Consider the following 17,424-nt stretch of genomic DNA (forward strand, 5'->3'; position numbering starts at 1 on the left):
TTTTGTGTATTAAAGACAACTTTATAAATTAGAATGCTGGGTTTAAGCCTTGAAGCATCCAAGTGAAGAAATATGTATCTTATACCCCCTAACAAAATCCACCAAATCTTATTTTCAGTTCAGTTACTTTGAAGGACGGATGTCTGTAAAGGGAAAATGTTCATAAAGACTGCCAAAAAAAAAAAAATCCTTAGATTCTGTGTAGCAGAACAATGGAGAGTCAATAGCAGCAATTTGGAGCAAACCAGTATTTGTTTTATAAAGCTGCTGGCTCTCCCTTTAACAATTTAATTCTTATTGCCTCAGTGGGAGCATGTAGCAGAGACCTTCAGTGTTCTAAAATAGTGTTTCTCAACCTTATCAACTTTAATATGTGTGGACTTCAACTCCCAGAATTCCCCAGCCAGCATACAAGACCAGAAAACATATTCTTTATAACTCAGGTGGGGATAATGGGGCAAATATAAGAATAATATTGCTCTAAATGGGTAGGAAGGGCTTGGGGCTTTAAATATATCATTCACCTTTTAATGAACATTCAACTTCAATGAATATCCCCTCCACCCTCCAGTTTAGTCCATTAAACTGAGGATTTACTATTCAAAATCCTTCACTAGATTTTCTCCTAAATGTTAAAGCTGTCATTTTGTGGGACTTTGGAGACAGGACTTTTCTGTGGCTGTCCCTGCCTTGTGAAAAAGACATCCTGCTCAAAGCCCACACAGATCTGCCCATGGGTCTGGGCAATTTGGGATATTATTCCTTGGTGTTTCTTCCCCGATAGACTTATATCCATCACCAATGAACAAGGGCAACAGATTTGTATTGCTCTTCACCATAAATGTAAATGCACCTGTTCCAATTAGAGAAGCAACTTTAAATCTGTATCACAGATATTGCATCTCAACGAAACTTCCTAGGATTAACGAATTACCATCTCCTAATTATTGGAGGCTATTTTGAACACAGGGTTCATTTTTATATATGTGAATTTAGAAATCACAAAACACCGGAAAACGCAAGAGACTTCTAAAGCATACTCAGTGGTTTAGTTTAAAAAAAAAAAATCCATAATCTTACCTCAAACAAATCATTTATACTCATATGGTTCCCTTTTATCCTATCGTCCTACCTCCTTTTGTCATGTAAATGTATTTCTTCCACTATATATCTTTCTTATCGGTGAAAGATTTTAGCTTTTGTAACTGTATTCATCAGAATAATGTTACTTCAGCATCACCATTATTTCCAATAATTCCTCTGAGCCTCATGTGGATCCTATAAGCACCCTTAGAAAATTAAGATAGAGGATGCTGCAGGTCAGTGCCTTGTCTGAATGTTTAAGGAACACTATTAGATGTTTAATACTTGGCTGTCAGTGTCCACATTCACTAAAATATGAGGTCAGCAATGTAAAGTGACCAGAACAATATGAAACCATCATTTTTCAGTGAGCTATGGCAAAACACTTGGGGAAGACAGAAGCAAAAAACATACACAATCCATATAGCCAGCCAGATTAAATACAAACTCTGTAGATACTTGTTTATTCCTTTCATTAAAAAAATGTAATCAGTATACAAAGGAGGCAAACTATTTTAATCTTTGTACAAAAATAGCACTTTTTAAAAGTGTTTCAGACATCATTACATTGGTAATTGGATTTTTTTTTAAAAAAGCATATACATTATTACAAGATAAAACGAACAGTCTTTTACATAGAATAGACAAAAATTATTTTATTGCCAGTGTTACAGGTTGGCTTAAGTGACTGCAGAGCTGCGCTATAAGCACCGGGGGAAATCCACCTCAGATCACTTCCCACCTTCCCACTTCCCGGGAACGAATATAGAGGCAACCATGTTACTATGGAAGAGAATTACAAGCTGTTGGAGATAATGTAAAATCGTTGTTAAAGATTATCAGAGTACATGAATTATTGAATGGAAACTGAGCTGCAATTCCCTCCTGCCCCACAACCACCACCACAAAGCATGTGAAAAGCAAGCGCTCATCCTTTTGCCAGTGGATGGGGAAAATTAAATTAATTATTGGACCCTTGCGGTCCATTTAAACTGGACTGTGACAAGATTAAATATAGAAAAGTCTGGATCAAGGCACAAAATGCTACAGGGATCTTTTAAGGCTGATAGCATTGGCTTAACTATATACAATCCTTGTTTATAAAAGGAAAGGCACATTTTATTCCAAAAACAGCATTGCAAGTAATTTTAAGATAATATAAAAATTATACAGGTTTTACCATCTGGAAGAGGGGCTTTCTTTTTATGTACACATTTTATATTAAGGCCAGTTTATATAAACAGCAGGCTCAGTAAAGCTTTTCCAAGACCCAGCTTGCAACTGCATGTTTAAATGATCTTCAGTTAATAATGTCCTTGGAGCACATGCACACGTGCAGCATGTGTTCAGTTAATGGCTATCCTGCCCTCTCTCGCCGGACAGTCATTTTCAAAATTCATGAAGCTCTTCCATCTGTGATGGGAAAGTATTCAATAAGACAACTAATCTCACCCTAAAGAAACAGCCTGCGGAAAGGGATGTTCTTTTTTTTTAAGCACAACTCAAGTCTGCCAATAGTGCTGATCATACAAATAACTGAGCTTTGTTCTGAGCATACACACAGTGAAGAATGTTATTTCAGTTTTTGTGTGTAAAACTGAACAGCGTCTTTGTGAGCAGAGGCCATCTTCTGGAAACAACAGGACATTCTCAACCCGCAAATAACCAAGGACCATACTGTAATTCTGTACAGACCACAAGAAGAGTCACTGCAGACCATGTTATGAAACAAAACTGAAAATGCAAGGGAGGGTGCATCAAATCGGGATGCCACTGCTTAGAAATGTGGACAACTCCTTCTTTAAAATCTAAAACCCCAGAGACTCCAAAGAGAAACAGAAGTTAAGTCAGATCCTTCTACACCAAAAACATTCCTACATGGCTACCCACAGGGAGAGATTGACTTTCTGCAAGGGCACTATTCAAAGTGGCAGGAGTATGCACCCCTTATGCATGTAAGCAGACACGATAAGTAGTCATGGTTCTATTTACATTAAGACTTTAAAGATCTGGGTTCTTGTCTGTTTACTGAGCTAAAACAAAATGATGCAAGCAAATCTCTTTTGCAACAGAAGGAAAATGTAAGTGATGCCACAGATACAGATGGCAGTTCATGTCCCAGCACCTAAAAATTCCAAACAGGAGTTTTAAATGGAATGCAAGATTAGAGCTTCAACACAGTGCTACTGAAGGGTGTCACAGGCGTGCTTGCCAAAGAGGCAACAGAGGTTGTCTCAAGTTAATGATAATTTCCACAGAAAAGTTATGATTTTTGACTGACTCGTTCTAGGAGTTCCACGAAAGGCACTTACTGGGTGTCTTTCGGTAAATGTTTCTCTAACTGCTATTATGTTCAGTGACAGTACATATAAGAGCCTATTTCAGACAATATTATTTATACATGAAAGAAAAATATGACCTGAGTTGAATATTCCTCCTTGGTTGAGAACCAAAGGAGCATTTTTAGGTCAGGGTAGGGAGGAAGAAGGACATACTTAAGGAAGTCATTGCTACTATGCAAGATTAATGCAATAACATCTTTGTAGAGACAGCTTTCCTTAATACTCTGCTAAGTATTTGGCATTATACCATGCATAAATTTACTTTGGACACTGCAGAAAATACCTTCGATTCCAGCAGAAACAAACACAGAAAAAGTGTATGACCAAAAGGCACAATAGCAATTGTCACTGGGTACTGCAATGAGGCACTGTTTACACTACTGAGGAGAAATAAATACTGAAATCTACCAAGGGACCTAGAATCCCCAATATTCCCCAAACAGAATGCTTCTATGCCCTCAGCCCATTTTTAGATTGTTACAAATAAAAATGCTCACCCTCTCTCCATAATACATTCCCACCCCACCCTCAAAAGTAGAGAGATTTATAATAGCTGCTTCCCTTCCTCAGTGTTCATACTTCACAGATCTACTGACTGGAAACCCGTACTTCTGGCTTTACAGCCTCTAGCAAGAGCTGTAAACTAAACAACATTCTCTTTAGAAAACAAACATGACGAGTCAATAAGAGAGACTCATAAATCCTTTGTGACGGGCAACCTGAGATACCAGACTTGGAAAAAAAGTTCTAGTCACGGATTACAGATGGATTCCTTCCCCAAGTCACACTGACCTGGGTGAGAAAGTCATGTTCAAAATAACAAAAATGTCCAATGTGTTTTTAAAAACGATGTGGTTTCCTCAGTTATAGAAAATACTTAAATGTGAATAGACAAGCTTTTGTGCAGGCAAGTGTAGCAGTGAGAAAGTGCCAGTGGTCTGCAGAAAAATGATCAGGATAGATCATAGCAGCATCCCGTTAACACTAGATCTGCTAGGAAAACAGATGCTTGAAAGTGGGTGCTGATCGCTAACGAACACTGTCAGGCATTCTAGGGAAGCTTAGAGCAAAAGTCAGCCGCTCTTTCAGGGAGTGGGCACCACCCAGCAATTCCACGCAACATCATGACCCGCCCACACACACACGGTGCACGTAAGAGTGTGTGTGGTGTGTGTATGTGTAAATAGGAATCAGAAATGTCACGAGATTTGGAGCATTTTTTTTTCTTAAAAACATTTTTCTCCTTTCCCAAATTTGAGAATCAGATGACATCTAGTGGTATCACGGGTATCAGACTGCCCCCTCCCAAGAAATAGCTCCTACTAAGACAAACTTGAAGCAATGGGTTTAAATTAGCAGGAATAAGCCAGCAACCTGAGGTATAGGGCAGTTTCGTTATTGCTGCATACTATACAGTACAAAATTTATCTAGAACATCAAGCTCCCTTCACTATGGCAAATAATGCCTATATTCAATTATTTCAGTAATATTGTTACTTGAAATCTATCATGGTAAAAACCAGCTCGAATCAGACTACTAAAATCCTCGAGTCTCTGGAACATCCAACTCCAAGACCCTAAAACATTCTTCTGCTTTTGAAGCAACGTTGAGTCAGAGACTACACTTCCCAAGCCTCTTTTGACCAGCCAGAATTTGGTCTATTTTGTGCCAATAAGCTTGCCCTGCATTAGAAATACAATCTGCTGTTACCTCTGGTCTAGCAGCAACATCTGGAAGGCCACAAGTCTCTACTACTATGGCCAAGAAACTCCTCCTTAATAAAAAATCTTGAGATATATACTTACTCAGTCCTCCTGTTGGCATATTCCTTTATATTTGCTATCTGCCTCTTTCATTACTGGTAATGGGTCTGCCCTTTCCAATCCAATTCCTGCCTGACAGAATCACCGTCTTGAGTCCAGATAATAGAGGAAAAGGGAAAGGGCTAAGCAGGGAGTGATTTTTCACCTCAACCAAAACAAATGGAACAAAATCAATTCACTAGTACAGATAATTCACCAGCACTACAGAAGTCAACAATTTAAACCATGGCTTTGTTTTTGATATGCTTTAACATGCTTATGCTTTTGGTCTTGTTTCCATCCTCTCCCAGCAAAACCAATAGCACTTGTGAAAGAGTATTTCTTGAAATGATTATGAAAGCACTATCCAACTCCAGGCAAGTGAGCCCCAAGGGTCTGCAGTTGCAAGCACCCGGACCATTGTGGGGACTATTGAGCTTAATTCGAATGTTGTCCTGAGGAAGGAAAATGACAACCTTTCCTCCCTGCCCCTGACGAAAATGCTGCTGTAATCCAGCTTTGCTAAACCACTGCAACAGATTAGATATAAATCACATAAATGACCCTGGTACTGCCCCGGATGGAGGCAGAGAGGAGGAGGGTCAACACAATAAAAGGAAAATAGAACACGACACAGGAAGAGGGGTATCCAGATGCCACCAACACAAAATTTTACTGAAGGCAGAGAAAAGCAATGAACTGGTTCTTATACTACTGAGGAGTGACGTGACGACAGGACTTCAGAGCAAAGCAGCGGAAACAAAATATAATGGCTAGCTATAATACCCCAGCAACAATTTATGGACCCTTTTGTGAACATTCTGGGGCACAGAAATTTACCCTGCATGTGGCAAATACTGAAGAATTGAAAAAGGCAGGAACTTCATGAAGGCTATGTAGCAATTAAAGATTTCCCTCAATACTTAGTGAAAACAATTTGCCATGCTAGTTCATTAGCCTTGTTTTAATTAGCAGCAGGAAAAAGACATAGGATATGACCAGCTGAATGTTCTGGTATGGTGCTGAACAATGTGTGAACAAAGTGGTTCACACTGAACACACTGAGCTCTTAGGAAAACTACCTAAACTCTCTGAAGGCTTATTGGGGGGGGGGGGGGGGTCATAAGGCCCCATTCCTTAACAGAGATTCTGCAACTAACCATCACTTTTTCTCTCCTAAGCACTGGCCTTGATTTATTTCTTTGGTATTTGAACTACCACTTTAGTTCCCTTTGTTGCAATTTCCTCATATTGTAATAATTGTTCTCATAAGGGCGTATGAAACCTCGTAAAGGGAGCAGGGTGTCTAAGAAGCACGAAGCTGCTAAAAAGAAGTTACAAATAGGAGATACAAAAGCCAATTAATAATTTATTCTCAATGGAGTGCCCAGCAGCCAAACCAAATATTGGGTTATTTGTCAATTTGGAAAGAACTGGGCATGTCCCTCAGTGTTTCACAGCAATGCAGTATCTCAAGCAAAAAGAACCCAAACTTACCTTTTTCCCTTATTATATGGCCATAGCATTTGTCAAGATCTTAAACAAAGCACAACAGAGTCTAATGCTATAGTTCCAACATGTGTTGGCTTGAGTTGAGTCATGACACATATAAAGACCTCTCCACCACCCACTTAAGATTCCTGTTATTCTTAGAGCAGATTTCCTGGGCCTTATGCATGCACAGATACCTTAAACAGAGGGGATTCTCACTGCTTTACACTAGGAACTGAAAAGAACTCCCCATGTGCCAAAGTTGAATTCATGCATTTGGAAGGCAAGGAACATAAACTGTCTCATGTTCTCATCTTTCCTAGGCTCGCTTTTCCCTGCAAGTCCAGAACACACTGTGGGTCATGGACCCTACCACTACGGGTAAAAAAAAAAGGGTGACAGGGACTTAAATAGACACTCCTTTCTCCAAATGGAGAAAAGTAGAAATTATCAGGAAGCAGCTTTTTTAGGGGGAAAAAAAGGGGGGGGAGTGAGAGCTTAATCAAATAAGGGAGGAGAGCATTGGGGAAAAAAACAAACCTAAAAGTTAAGCATATGAAAAACTAAATTTATATTTTTATAGTTACAATTAAAATGCAATATAGCATCTGAAAGTAAGCCTGAGCGCCGTTTAACAGCTCAATAAGTTCCAAGTTAAGGCATCTGAACTACAACCAAAGACTTTGGTCGCAGCACTTTTTAATCTCTTTCATCCAAAAGAACATATTTTATAATTTTATATAATTACAACAATAATAATAATAACAATAATAATATAGTTTTTTTTTCTGCTAAAAAGTATTTCAATGATCATATACATTTAGAACCAAGGCATGATGGCATTGGGGTACCTAATAAAGGTGAAGAGACCTTACGGGGGAGGGAGGAGAAAGCAAAACAAAATGAATCAACCTGTTCTGGGCCATGCCCACTTCCCAAGTATTCACTCTAGGCATTGCAAGGCTGACCTGTACAGCAAGCAGACCTTATTCTGCACACAATATTCCTGGGAGACAGAAATGGGATCTGAAAGCTAGATGTGGCAGCTGAGTCCCCATCTTCCATCACTTCTGTAATGAAAGGCATCTCTTGGACCTACTGCTACCTTGAGAATCCTATGTTTGTACAATATCAGACAGATCCTCAGAATCCGTTGCCACTGATGTTGATTGATTGGAGATCAGCCACTTGCATGACATTGATACCGCTGCTTGCAAGGCGTGCAATGCCTTCTGGGCAGATTGCTTCCATGGCCACCATGTTGGTTGCAATGAGGGCTGAAGGTGTTGCCCCACCAGTGCTCTCTGTAGAAGCATTTGCATCAATGGAGACTGCAGAGACGTCCATAGCCACACTGTTAGGTGCACCTGCCTTCTTGTTTTGGTGGGTCTTGATGTGTTTAGAAAGATGATCGCTTCTCATGAAGCGCTTGGGGCACTCTGGACAGGCAAATTTTTTCTCTCCTGAAGAAAGAAAATGATCATGAAGCTGTCCATTCATTTCATTCTTATGATCCAACATCTTCCCATCAGGAACTGTCCCATTTTTAGAAAATCAGCAAGCAGTATATCAAGCCATTCAGAATTCTTACTCTGGTAGGCTCCAGTTTAGATTACTGAAATGGGCATATGCAGGGCCCCACTTAGCAGAAGATACTTACAAAGGGCAAACTCACCCACACCTATTCTAGCTCAAAGGAAGCAGTTACCTATTTCCTTCTCAGACCAGTTCAAACCTCATTATTTTTAAAACCTTCTCTGTATCAAGAGAAGCCTTTATCCACATAAACCATTTCTTAAGATCTTCAGGGTGTTCTACATCCAAAATGAGATAATTAATACTCTATATGGGAGCCTATTTTGCTGTGGCTTCTCTTTTGGAGAGTAGATTTCCTCAGAGACATCAGTCTTAGGCCACCCAAATATACCAGTCATATGGCTTATAATCACTTGCTTTCCCCCATTCGATGGAAGTATTCCAGCTTTGTTATCTTCAACCAATATTAGACACCTAAAAAGGTTTTTACAAAATAGTCTCTAAAAAAGAGACATTTTAAATGCCATGTCCTTGCATAGTTTTCTTAGCTGATTAGTTCTTAACTTTCAGTTTGACAAAAGTCCAGTTTTATCACTAATGATTGCTGGTGAATTTTTACTCTATTGAATGTTCCCACATGATACTGGCTATTGTTTTATGCCCTGATTCTCATTTTTCAATTCAAGACTCATTTACAAGCCTTTAAAGCAGAAAGCAAATTAAATAAAATAATATTTATTTCTGTTTTTTTATCACCCAGACACGTTTGCCAGCTGGGTTATTTTGTTTTGTTTCTAGATAACACTTTTAAATTTGCTGTTTTACATTGGTTTACAATTATTGTGAGTTGTTCTGAGTAAAACAAATACATTCCACAAATGTATTATTTCCAAAGCACTTTCTGTCTCCACATCCTACTGCATACTTATAGCAATGTATTTCATCCTTAAAACTTCTGAGGCAAGGAGGCATTTATTCCAAAAGTACTGCTGTAGTTTTTTTAAAGCAGCAAACCTGCTTATAGTAGCTGTAACTGCCTCCTATAGACAAGCCTTGACATCATCATACACGATACAAAAAGTTCACAAAGTGCTAGGGAGACATGAAACCAGGAAGGAATGTGTCACATGCTTTACTTACATCTTCAAACTTATTCTGAATAACTAAGTTGTAGCTCTACGCATATACTTGGGTTAAGAAAGAAGATCCCAACAGAAAACCTGTTTGAAACTCCTCCTTCACCTCAAGCTACATACAGTGCTTGCTCAGGCCCAGGAACTCCTTGTACTTACCAGTGTGTGTCCGCTTGTGTCGTTGTAGCTCATCACTGCGTGTGAAACGCTTGCCACAAAACATCCACGAGCAAACAAATGGCCGTTCGCCAGTATGCCATCGAAGATGAGCTCGCAGATGAGATGTCTTCCCATACACTTTCCCACAGCCTGGGATGTGGCAGATGTGCTGCTTCTTTTTGCCAGGGTCCCCCGAGCCTCTAAAAAGGGTGACATCAGACAAACTGGTTTGTTTACCCTTTGTTTTGCCCCATGGCAAGGAGGGAGAGCTACTGTCACACAGAATTATCCACCATCTTCTTGGGTGGCTGCCATGAGCACTAGAACTGACGTCACAGCCCTCCACAAAAATCCACTCCTAATCACAAACACTCCAGCAATATAATGGGAGCAGCCGGGTGGAGATTACCTTGTGATTAAGTGACTACAAATCAGAAATCATTCCAAGAGTTGCATTTAGATCCTGATCTAGAATGCAAGAATAAGATTTTTGCACAAGGAAGGCGCTTTGTCAAAACACACTGGACAATCTTTAAATCATACATTATGATGTCTGCACTGCTTGTTCTTCCGTATTTTGAAAACATCCATGCTTTACATATCCCAACAGCAGCTGTTTGCACCTTCTAGAAAAGCACAGATACTTCAGAAAAAGCAAGGTGCAACTGTTTTCAGAAATATAATGCTGCTGTTACCAACCCTAAGAAGAAGAGAGTGGTGTGAGTGTGCACATGCTTGGAAGCTACTTAGCATGGAGCAAAGCAAATGGTGAACCAACTGTTACAAGCTTCTGGATGTGATCCTTCCCCACAAACTGTACAGAAGGGGAGCTATTCAATGTTGTGTCTTTATGGATCTTATGTGTTGTAAACCACTCTGAGTCTGTGGAGTTTATGTGTTATAAACATTGTAAATAAACAAATCAATAGTGTCGCTTTCTCAAACTACATTTTTCGGGAATCTTTCAGGAATCTTTTTTCTTTGCAGGGCAGTATACACGAGAGCTGAAGGGCTTTTGACTTAAGATTGATGTCCTCAACCGAACATGTTTCCCAAACTGAACATTCTGGTTCTAAGACACTACACCAGGAGTCTATGCCAATCCCTCATTTAGTGACTTTGCACCACAGTTCACTCCAAATTTACAGCAGGCTTTCCTCGCACAAGCTTACCTCCCATCGTTGTCTTTGCAATAAGGACAAGTGCAGGCTTCTCTGCGCATTCTTCGGACTTGTTGTGGCTGGGCATCTGGACTAGCTTCCCCTTCTTCCAGAGTTGTTCCATCATCACCCAGCCCATCACCAGCAGTACCATGGAGGCTGAGGTGGGTATTATGATCACCTGTAGAAGAAATTGGGATTTTTACCATCTCAAAAGACAAAAGTTCATCTGTCATTGAATCAGTGATATTTAAGCATTTAGGCCATTACATACACTACCTGAATTATCAAAACAAAGGATGAATATATTCAAATACAGGAACACATATATCAACTGTATTACCATTTGTACAGAAATTGTTCTAAATATTGAATATAGTTATTCCCAATTTTTCTTTCCCTTCGCTTCTGTTTTTGTTCCTAGTTAATTTTACATGTTAACTTTTTTTTTTAAAGAATGTCATAAAATTTTATGGATGACACATTTATAAGCAGGACAAAAGAAAAGATCAGAGACATACTTTGGGATAAATGCTTGTATTTAATTGTTTTAAACAAAATTACATTAGTTTAAACTGAATTATTCTCAGAGTCTGTCATGTGTGAAATTAGGTTTCTTAGCATTTTGACATACAGTACTGGTTGCATCCTGATGCCATGATAGCCCTGTGCATGCCTCAGGCTTGCGTGCTTCATTCTTGCCTTTGCGCTTCAAATTTTTGAGCAACCATGACTCAGTAGAACATTTAAACTTAAAATTTGGGGGAGGGGGGTATGAATCTTAACAGTCTGTTGAAATGCGTACCTTCTTAAATCATGCTTTGAAACTGGCTGGTTCACACACTAACCAACATTTAAATTAACCACACTTCCTCAGACCTGAATGACTACCAACTAAAATGAATATTTCCAAAACTTCTCAGAACTAGATATGACAGGGGAATTACACAATCCTAATACTTGTACAGACTTGCTGGGGTATAACCAAGGGGTATCATCTCTTCTTTGGCTTCCAGAGGAAGTGGGAAACATTTGGGCTGTTTTTAGTATTTTGGAGGGTTTAAGGGCAAAATGAGTGTCTTAATCCTTAGATACAGTCACTTACCATCAATTACCTTGGAAGATGTTATTTATTAGTTGAACATTGATTTATTGTATTTTAATCAGTATTTTAACCAGTATTTATTTTTATTTTTACTGTAAGCTGCCCAGAGTCCCTCACTGAGTGAGATGGGCGGTGACTAAATTTGAAATATAAAATAAATATACTTAGGTCTTAAAATCCCTGAATCCTTCCACCAAATGGTCCCTGACTCCTTTCTACTTTTGAAGCGTGGCCCCTGTGGTGCCATGCAAAGGCTGCTATGGCCCTCCAGCTGACAGAAGTTGGTATCTTTATTGCAATGCAGCCCTCTTCCATTCTTATTCATAATCTGAAATGTATTTCAACATTTACGCAACTGCAGTATACTTGATGTTTGAATGTTGTGAGTTCCTGAAACTTTTTCCATATATATTTATACGCTGTATTGTTGAAGTTTGTTCTGGAACTTGCAAAATGCTGGGCTTAACAAAAAACATTTTTTAAAGTATCTGCTCAGCTGGAAATGATTGCAGTTACAACCAAGGGAGCTAATCTGCAAAGCAGATGTGAACTAGCACAATGATAAAGTGAGGAAAGGCAATAAATGCAGCAGTATGTCTCCTAAGAAAGGGATCCAGAGGTTTTTTGGAGCCTGCTAGCTGGCTAATTACCGTGATTACAAAAAGGATATATAAACTTGAAAAATCATCTGTTAACTTCTACACCACATTCTCTTGTCTTCCTTCTTGAAAGCTAATATCCAATTACAAAAACCATAGGAATTATAGCTCAGTGCTGATGAGTTTTCAAATGCAAGATATAAAACATTTCTTAAAGGGAGGGGAGCCCAGGAGGAATGGTAAGCTCTGAAGCCTATCAATTTTTCTTTCCATTTTATTGGTCCATGCTCAGGCTGTCATCTAATTGCTTCTTCTATAACTCCCAGCTACACTTCCCAATTAGTTGATTTCCCTGCAAGTTTCATTGCTTGATTATTTTCTGGCATGGGGAAAAACCTGACACATATTGTAACAGATGCAAAACCCAGCAGGCCAAGCAATCTGTTTTTTGAGGAAATTAGCATATGCCAGTACAATACATTTCAATTGGACCAAGGCATATGAACTGTCTTCAAGAGTGCTCCTTGGCTCATGCAACGTGGTTTCTATTTAAAAGAAGACATAGCCCCTTAAAGCCAATGCTGTCATTAAGCTTGCAGCCCACATGCCGTGCAGGTCCAGGCCAGACACAGAGTATTCGCCAACAGGTGAGCGATTCAGATGATGTTGGCGACAAGGAACTAAAGGCTGTATTCATTACAAGCCTTGATCCCAAGTAAGCATTCTTATAAAGCCTTTTATACGGTTGACAATATCTCACATAATTTATCTCAAGAAGCTTAGAGCAACACCACATAGGAAAGGCTAATGTATGATTATACTCATCACAAAAGAGATGGCCAAGGTGAGATTTAAACTGAGGATTTCTTTACTTCGAACTGATGCTTTCTGTTGCTATACTATACCAGCATTTAACTGACAGGCAAGCTCCAAATCACAATATCCTTCCTCTGGCATCCTTGAGGTTTAATTAATAAAATTACTTATAGTGGCGGACTTGCTGCTACCCCTGTGGCTCTGGCAATATTAGAAGTACAAAAACGTGATTGGGCACACCTTCCTGGTAATCTACATGCCAAGTGGCTTGATATAACCAGAGACAGAAATAAATCCTTTTCCCCATAAAAGTGAATGGGACAAACAGGGGCAATCCAAAGAAAATAATTCTTCACAACTCTGTAGTTTTAAATATTTTTCTCCGTTTTCTTCTGAGAACACCAGAAACTGTGTTCAGATTAACTGTGGAAGTCCTCCAGAATATTTCCAATCAATTGGAAATAAAGTCTTTAAAAGCTTTAAAGTCAACAGTTTGCCTCAAGGGGAGAGCCAGCATAGAGTACCTGCCCCCCCAGCTCTTCATAAAGGAGGATTTAGACAAATCAACAGCATACCCTGTTGTAAAGGAGTAACTTTTGCTTCATTACAGTGGAGTAATAAACTCTTAACAAATATGAACTTTGCACCAAACAATTATAAATAAGGAAATCCTGATATAGACTATGCTGAATGGCTAAACAAGCACTAGAACTGTAAAATTCCAAAATTCATATGCATGAATTGTGAACTATATAAAATTACAACTTTTTATTCTAATGGTTCAGCTCTCCACAGAAAGCTTCAGTTCTAAGCAAAACTTGTAAGTAGAACAATAGATTCTGATCTTGTTGTGCCAGATTTGTAGAAATGATAAGTTTCTTGTTTCATGTGTCAAGTACCAACACTTTTTGAACCAAATAATAGGAACAAAATCCTGGCAGCTGTTCATGTTCATAGATACTAAAGTTTCACTTCTCTGACCTCTCAATTTTAATTGGGAGAAAAGAGATCAAGCATAAACACAAACTAAAGGTGCAACTGTGGACAGAAGAAAGACAAATGTTACTACTGAAGTCCCACACATCTGAAATGCCTTATCTTGGTTGTAAACAAGCCAACCATTTCCTGTAGAAGCCAAATGTAACCAAAAGCAGTAGTCTAGTTCACATAGTGACATCGCACAATTTTAATCACCTTCACATGGGATGGAGATAGGCTCTGATATGGCCCCAAATCAGTCTCCAAATGAATTTCACTTGTTTCCACAAATAGTAGAATAAAATGGAAATAAGGTAGTAGACTGGATTGTATTACTTCAGACTGGAAGTGCAGTAAATTACACTTCTGAATGTTTTTTATGCTTAAAGTATGGTTATAAAGTACACCATGATTTTTGTTTACTGTTGATTTCAGCCAATCAATCAAGAAGCTAAATCCTAAGAAGGCTTGCTGTGTGGAGCTGGTTCATAACCTGGAGTGACCAGGAGGGCCTCTGCACAGCTCTATCTTGTGTACCAGTTATGGCCTTTCCTAGATTAAAAGGCCCTGATGACTATCACTATGCCTTGGTCACCTCTTGTTTGGACTACAGCAATGTACTCTACCTTTGGCTGTCCTTGAAGACCACCCAAGAACTTCAGGTGATCCAGAAGGCAGCAATTTGGGTAGTTTGGGGCACTGGTTGATTTTCCTGCATAAAACTGATACTTTGAGAGCTGCGCTAGTTTGCTTGCAGGAGTATTACTGTCTCCTCTGAATCTTCTGAATGAGAGGCTAAAGAGGCAGAGCATCAACCTGAAGAGCCAGAAGGCAGACGCTTCAGGCAGCTCTGGGAGATAATGAGCTTGAGAAGGTGGGACCTGATTTAGATAATGAGGGGCCAGATTCTGGCAGGGCACCTAGCCCAAGAATATGCCAGCAGAACAATGGTGAACAGCACACTGCCATGCCAGCACCTGGGGCTATACAAGAACAGCCTCCAGGCCCTTATACATTTCTACCTCTGTACTCATGTCACTTTTGCTTTGCACTCAGACCCTCAGTTTGATATTCAGACCAGCTTGTATAAGTCTCTGGTGCTAAGACCCTAGGCTAACATGGATAATGCTTGCAACTCCACCTCTGCCTTTATCCTGCTATCACCAGGCACAGAATTAGGTGCAACTGAAGACTGAACATTAAAGCTCAACATGGCTTAAGACCCAGGTAATCTCTAGCACTGTGAAGAAAAGGCTCCCTTTGGGTCCCTATCCCTACAGAATGTTATCTGCAACAGGTCTTGTCAGTCACTGCCCCTCTTCCCTGGAATAGCATTACCTTGGAGATCACACTGGTGCCAACTTTCTTGGCCTGTTGGAAAGAAAGACCTGCCTTTTTTAGCAAGTCTTTCAGTTATTATGTGTTGAAATTGCCCCCTCTTGCAGAGGAAATGTTTATATTTGTATTTAGGTTGATCCCTCCAGGCTTGGGGATATTTCTTTAGATACCTTAATATTTGTACTGTACTCTGAGCAGCTTAGAGATGGCAAACAAATACATGAATAATTCTAATAATAAATAAATGAATGTTAGTTTTTCTTCATAAAAGTAGTAAGATCTTTGGCTGAAAAACATTAACTAAGCAAAGAGATTCTATGGTACATCGATTACATGCTTTGCTCAGTTTAAGGGCATTGCTCACTTGCGGCATTCATTTCAGGCACATTAGGTTGTACAAAAGGTAAAAGGAAAACAGAATAATTACACAGTCTGATTTTGATAAATTCAAGTAGTCATGGGGGGGAGGCAACCTCTACTCATTAGGAATGAATCCACAATATGGCATGATATGTGAAAGTGCAAATTTAGTAACACAGATTCACGTTCACCCTATGAGACACTATCAAACTACAAGGAGATTTGGAGCAGTCTTCAAATGTCTTAGCTCAAAATTCCATTTGTTCAGTTGTTTGCTTAAATACACAAATGGCATCAACTTTTCTTTGCAATGAGTGTTATACCACTGAATCATCTTTGTTCTCAAACACAACAAACATGGTTGACTCAGTATAGGAATGCAATCCTCTGATTTAGTTACTGAGCATTTCACCCATCTAAAGGGCTGGGTTTAGTTTTCAAGATTTGCATTATGATTTAGCTCAGGCACAGATCTCATAACTCTGTGCTTTTGTTGTTTGTTTACAGTTAATTTTATCTTAAAAAAACTTATCTTAATTTCCTTGCAGATACAATTGAGATGTTACTAAGAAGTAACCTATATTGCTAACATCAGAGTTAGAAACAAATCTACAACAGCTGGAATCTTGGGGTTCCTATTACTCCGAAGCTAAAATTCTATTTTGTTATTTTCTTAATCTTTTTGTCCCCACATTATCCTAGAAGACACATACTCTTACTTACTTACTCCAGGTCATCACTTTCTTGACTGCTGCACACTTACCACAAAACAGGGACTAGAAATAAACATAGCTGATGTGGGCAAAGTATGAACTGTGCTGTCCATACAAACCACAGTATATCTTGTTCCTATTTCCAATTCACAGTAATAAGTTACGCGAGTGAAATATTTTTCACCTCTTATTTGGCACTATTGCAACTAAACTAAAACATGTAATACAAGTTCTTTGGCCAGCCATTTTGTTATTTTTCTTTTTTAAACATCTGTACTTCTCAGCAATCAATCACTTCGCTGTCATCAATCTGGAGAATCTACTAAAACAAGAGCCTAAGCATGGCAAAAGTTATTCTTATCAGAAGCTGCTCAGCCCTGAAATAAAGTTAAAGGGCCATAAATTATCTGTCCTGCTTCAGTGCATTCATCAACCATGGTCACTTCAAACCAATTAGTCTGAGCATTAAGGACTCATCTGCATCATTTCTTTGAGCATTTCAATTAGACTGTTTTACAAAAACAATAGGTAAGTAACCTTTTTCCTCTTAACAGTCAGTGACACTTTTTGCTTACAAATTCCCAGTTTCTTTCCTTTATTACTGCTGAAGCAGGGACAGGTTGCATCCCATTTCAAGCCAATGATCAAGCATGATGACTACCTCACTCACTTGCTTACAGAATCTGCAGAGCAGTATTGGTCATAAACAGGTCAGTTAAAATCCACCTGTTTGATCAAATCCCTGACAGACTTAATTCTGCAGAGTTTATAAACCAGTTTAAAAAAAAGTGGGAAACAACTGTGGTTT

At 39.1% G+C, this 17,424-nt stretch overlaps 1 protein-coding gene across 5 annotated transcripts in view; it reads right to left on the reverse strand.

Annotated features, from left to right (window-relative positions):
• Positions 1-1,578: 1,578 nt before the first annotated feature.
• Positions 1,579-17,424, reverse strand: part of SP1 (Sp1 transcription factor) — a 31,025-nt gene continuing 15,179 nt past the window's right edge. For all 5 annotated transcript variants that reach the window (XM_088138041.1, XM_025163758.2, XM_025163759.2 and 2 more), the window contains exons 4-6: positions 10,720-10,888; positions 9,548-9,747; positions 1,579-8,182 (exon numbers count right to left, since the gene is read on the reverse strand). In XM_088138041.1, coding sequence (XP_087994167.1) covers positions 7,863-8,182; positions 9,548-9,747; positions 10,720-10,888 — 689 coding nt within the window. In that variant the 3' untranslated portion in view covers positions 1,579-7,862. The remainder of the gene's footprint in view (positions 8,183-9,547; positions 9,748-10,719; positions 10,889-17,424) is intronic.

The sequence above is a fragment of the Python bivittatus genome, unplaced genomic scaffold (genome assembly GCF_059951505.1).
Source record: "Python bivittatus isolate LINGU-HERP-01145 unplaced genomic scaffold, Pbiv_v1 ctg000220_np1212, whole genome shotgun sequence".
NCBI classification, from domain to species: Eukaryota; Metazoa; Chordata; class Lepidosauria; order Squamata; family Pythonidae; genus Python; species Python bivittatus.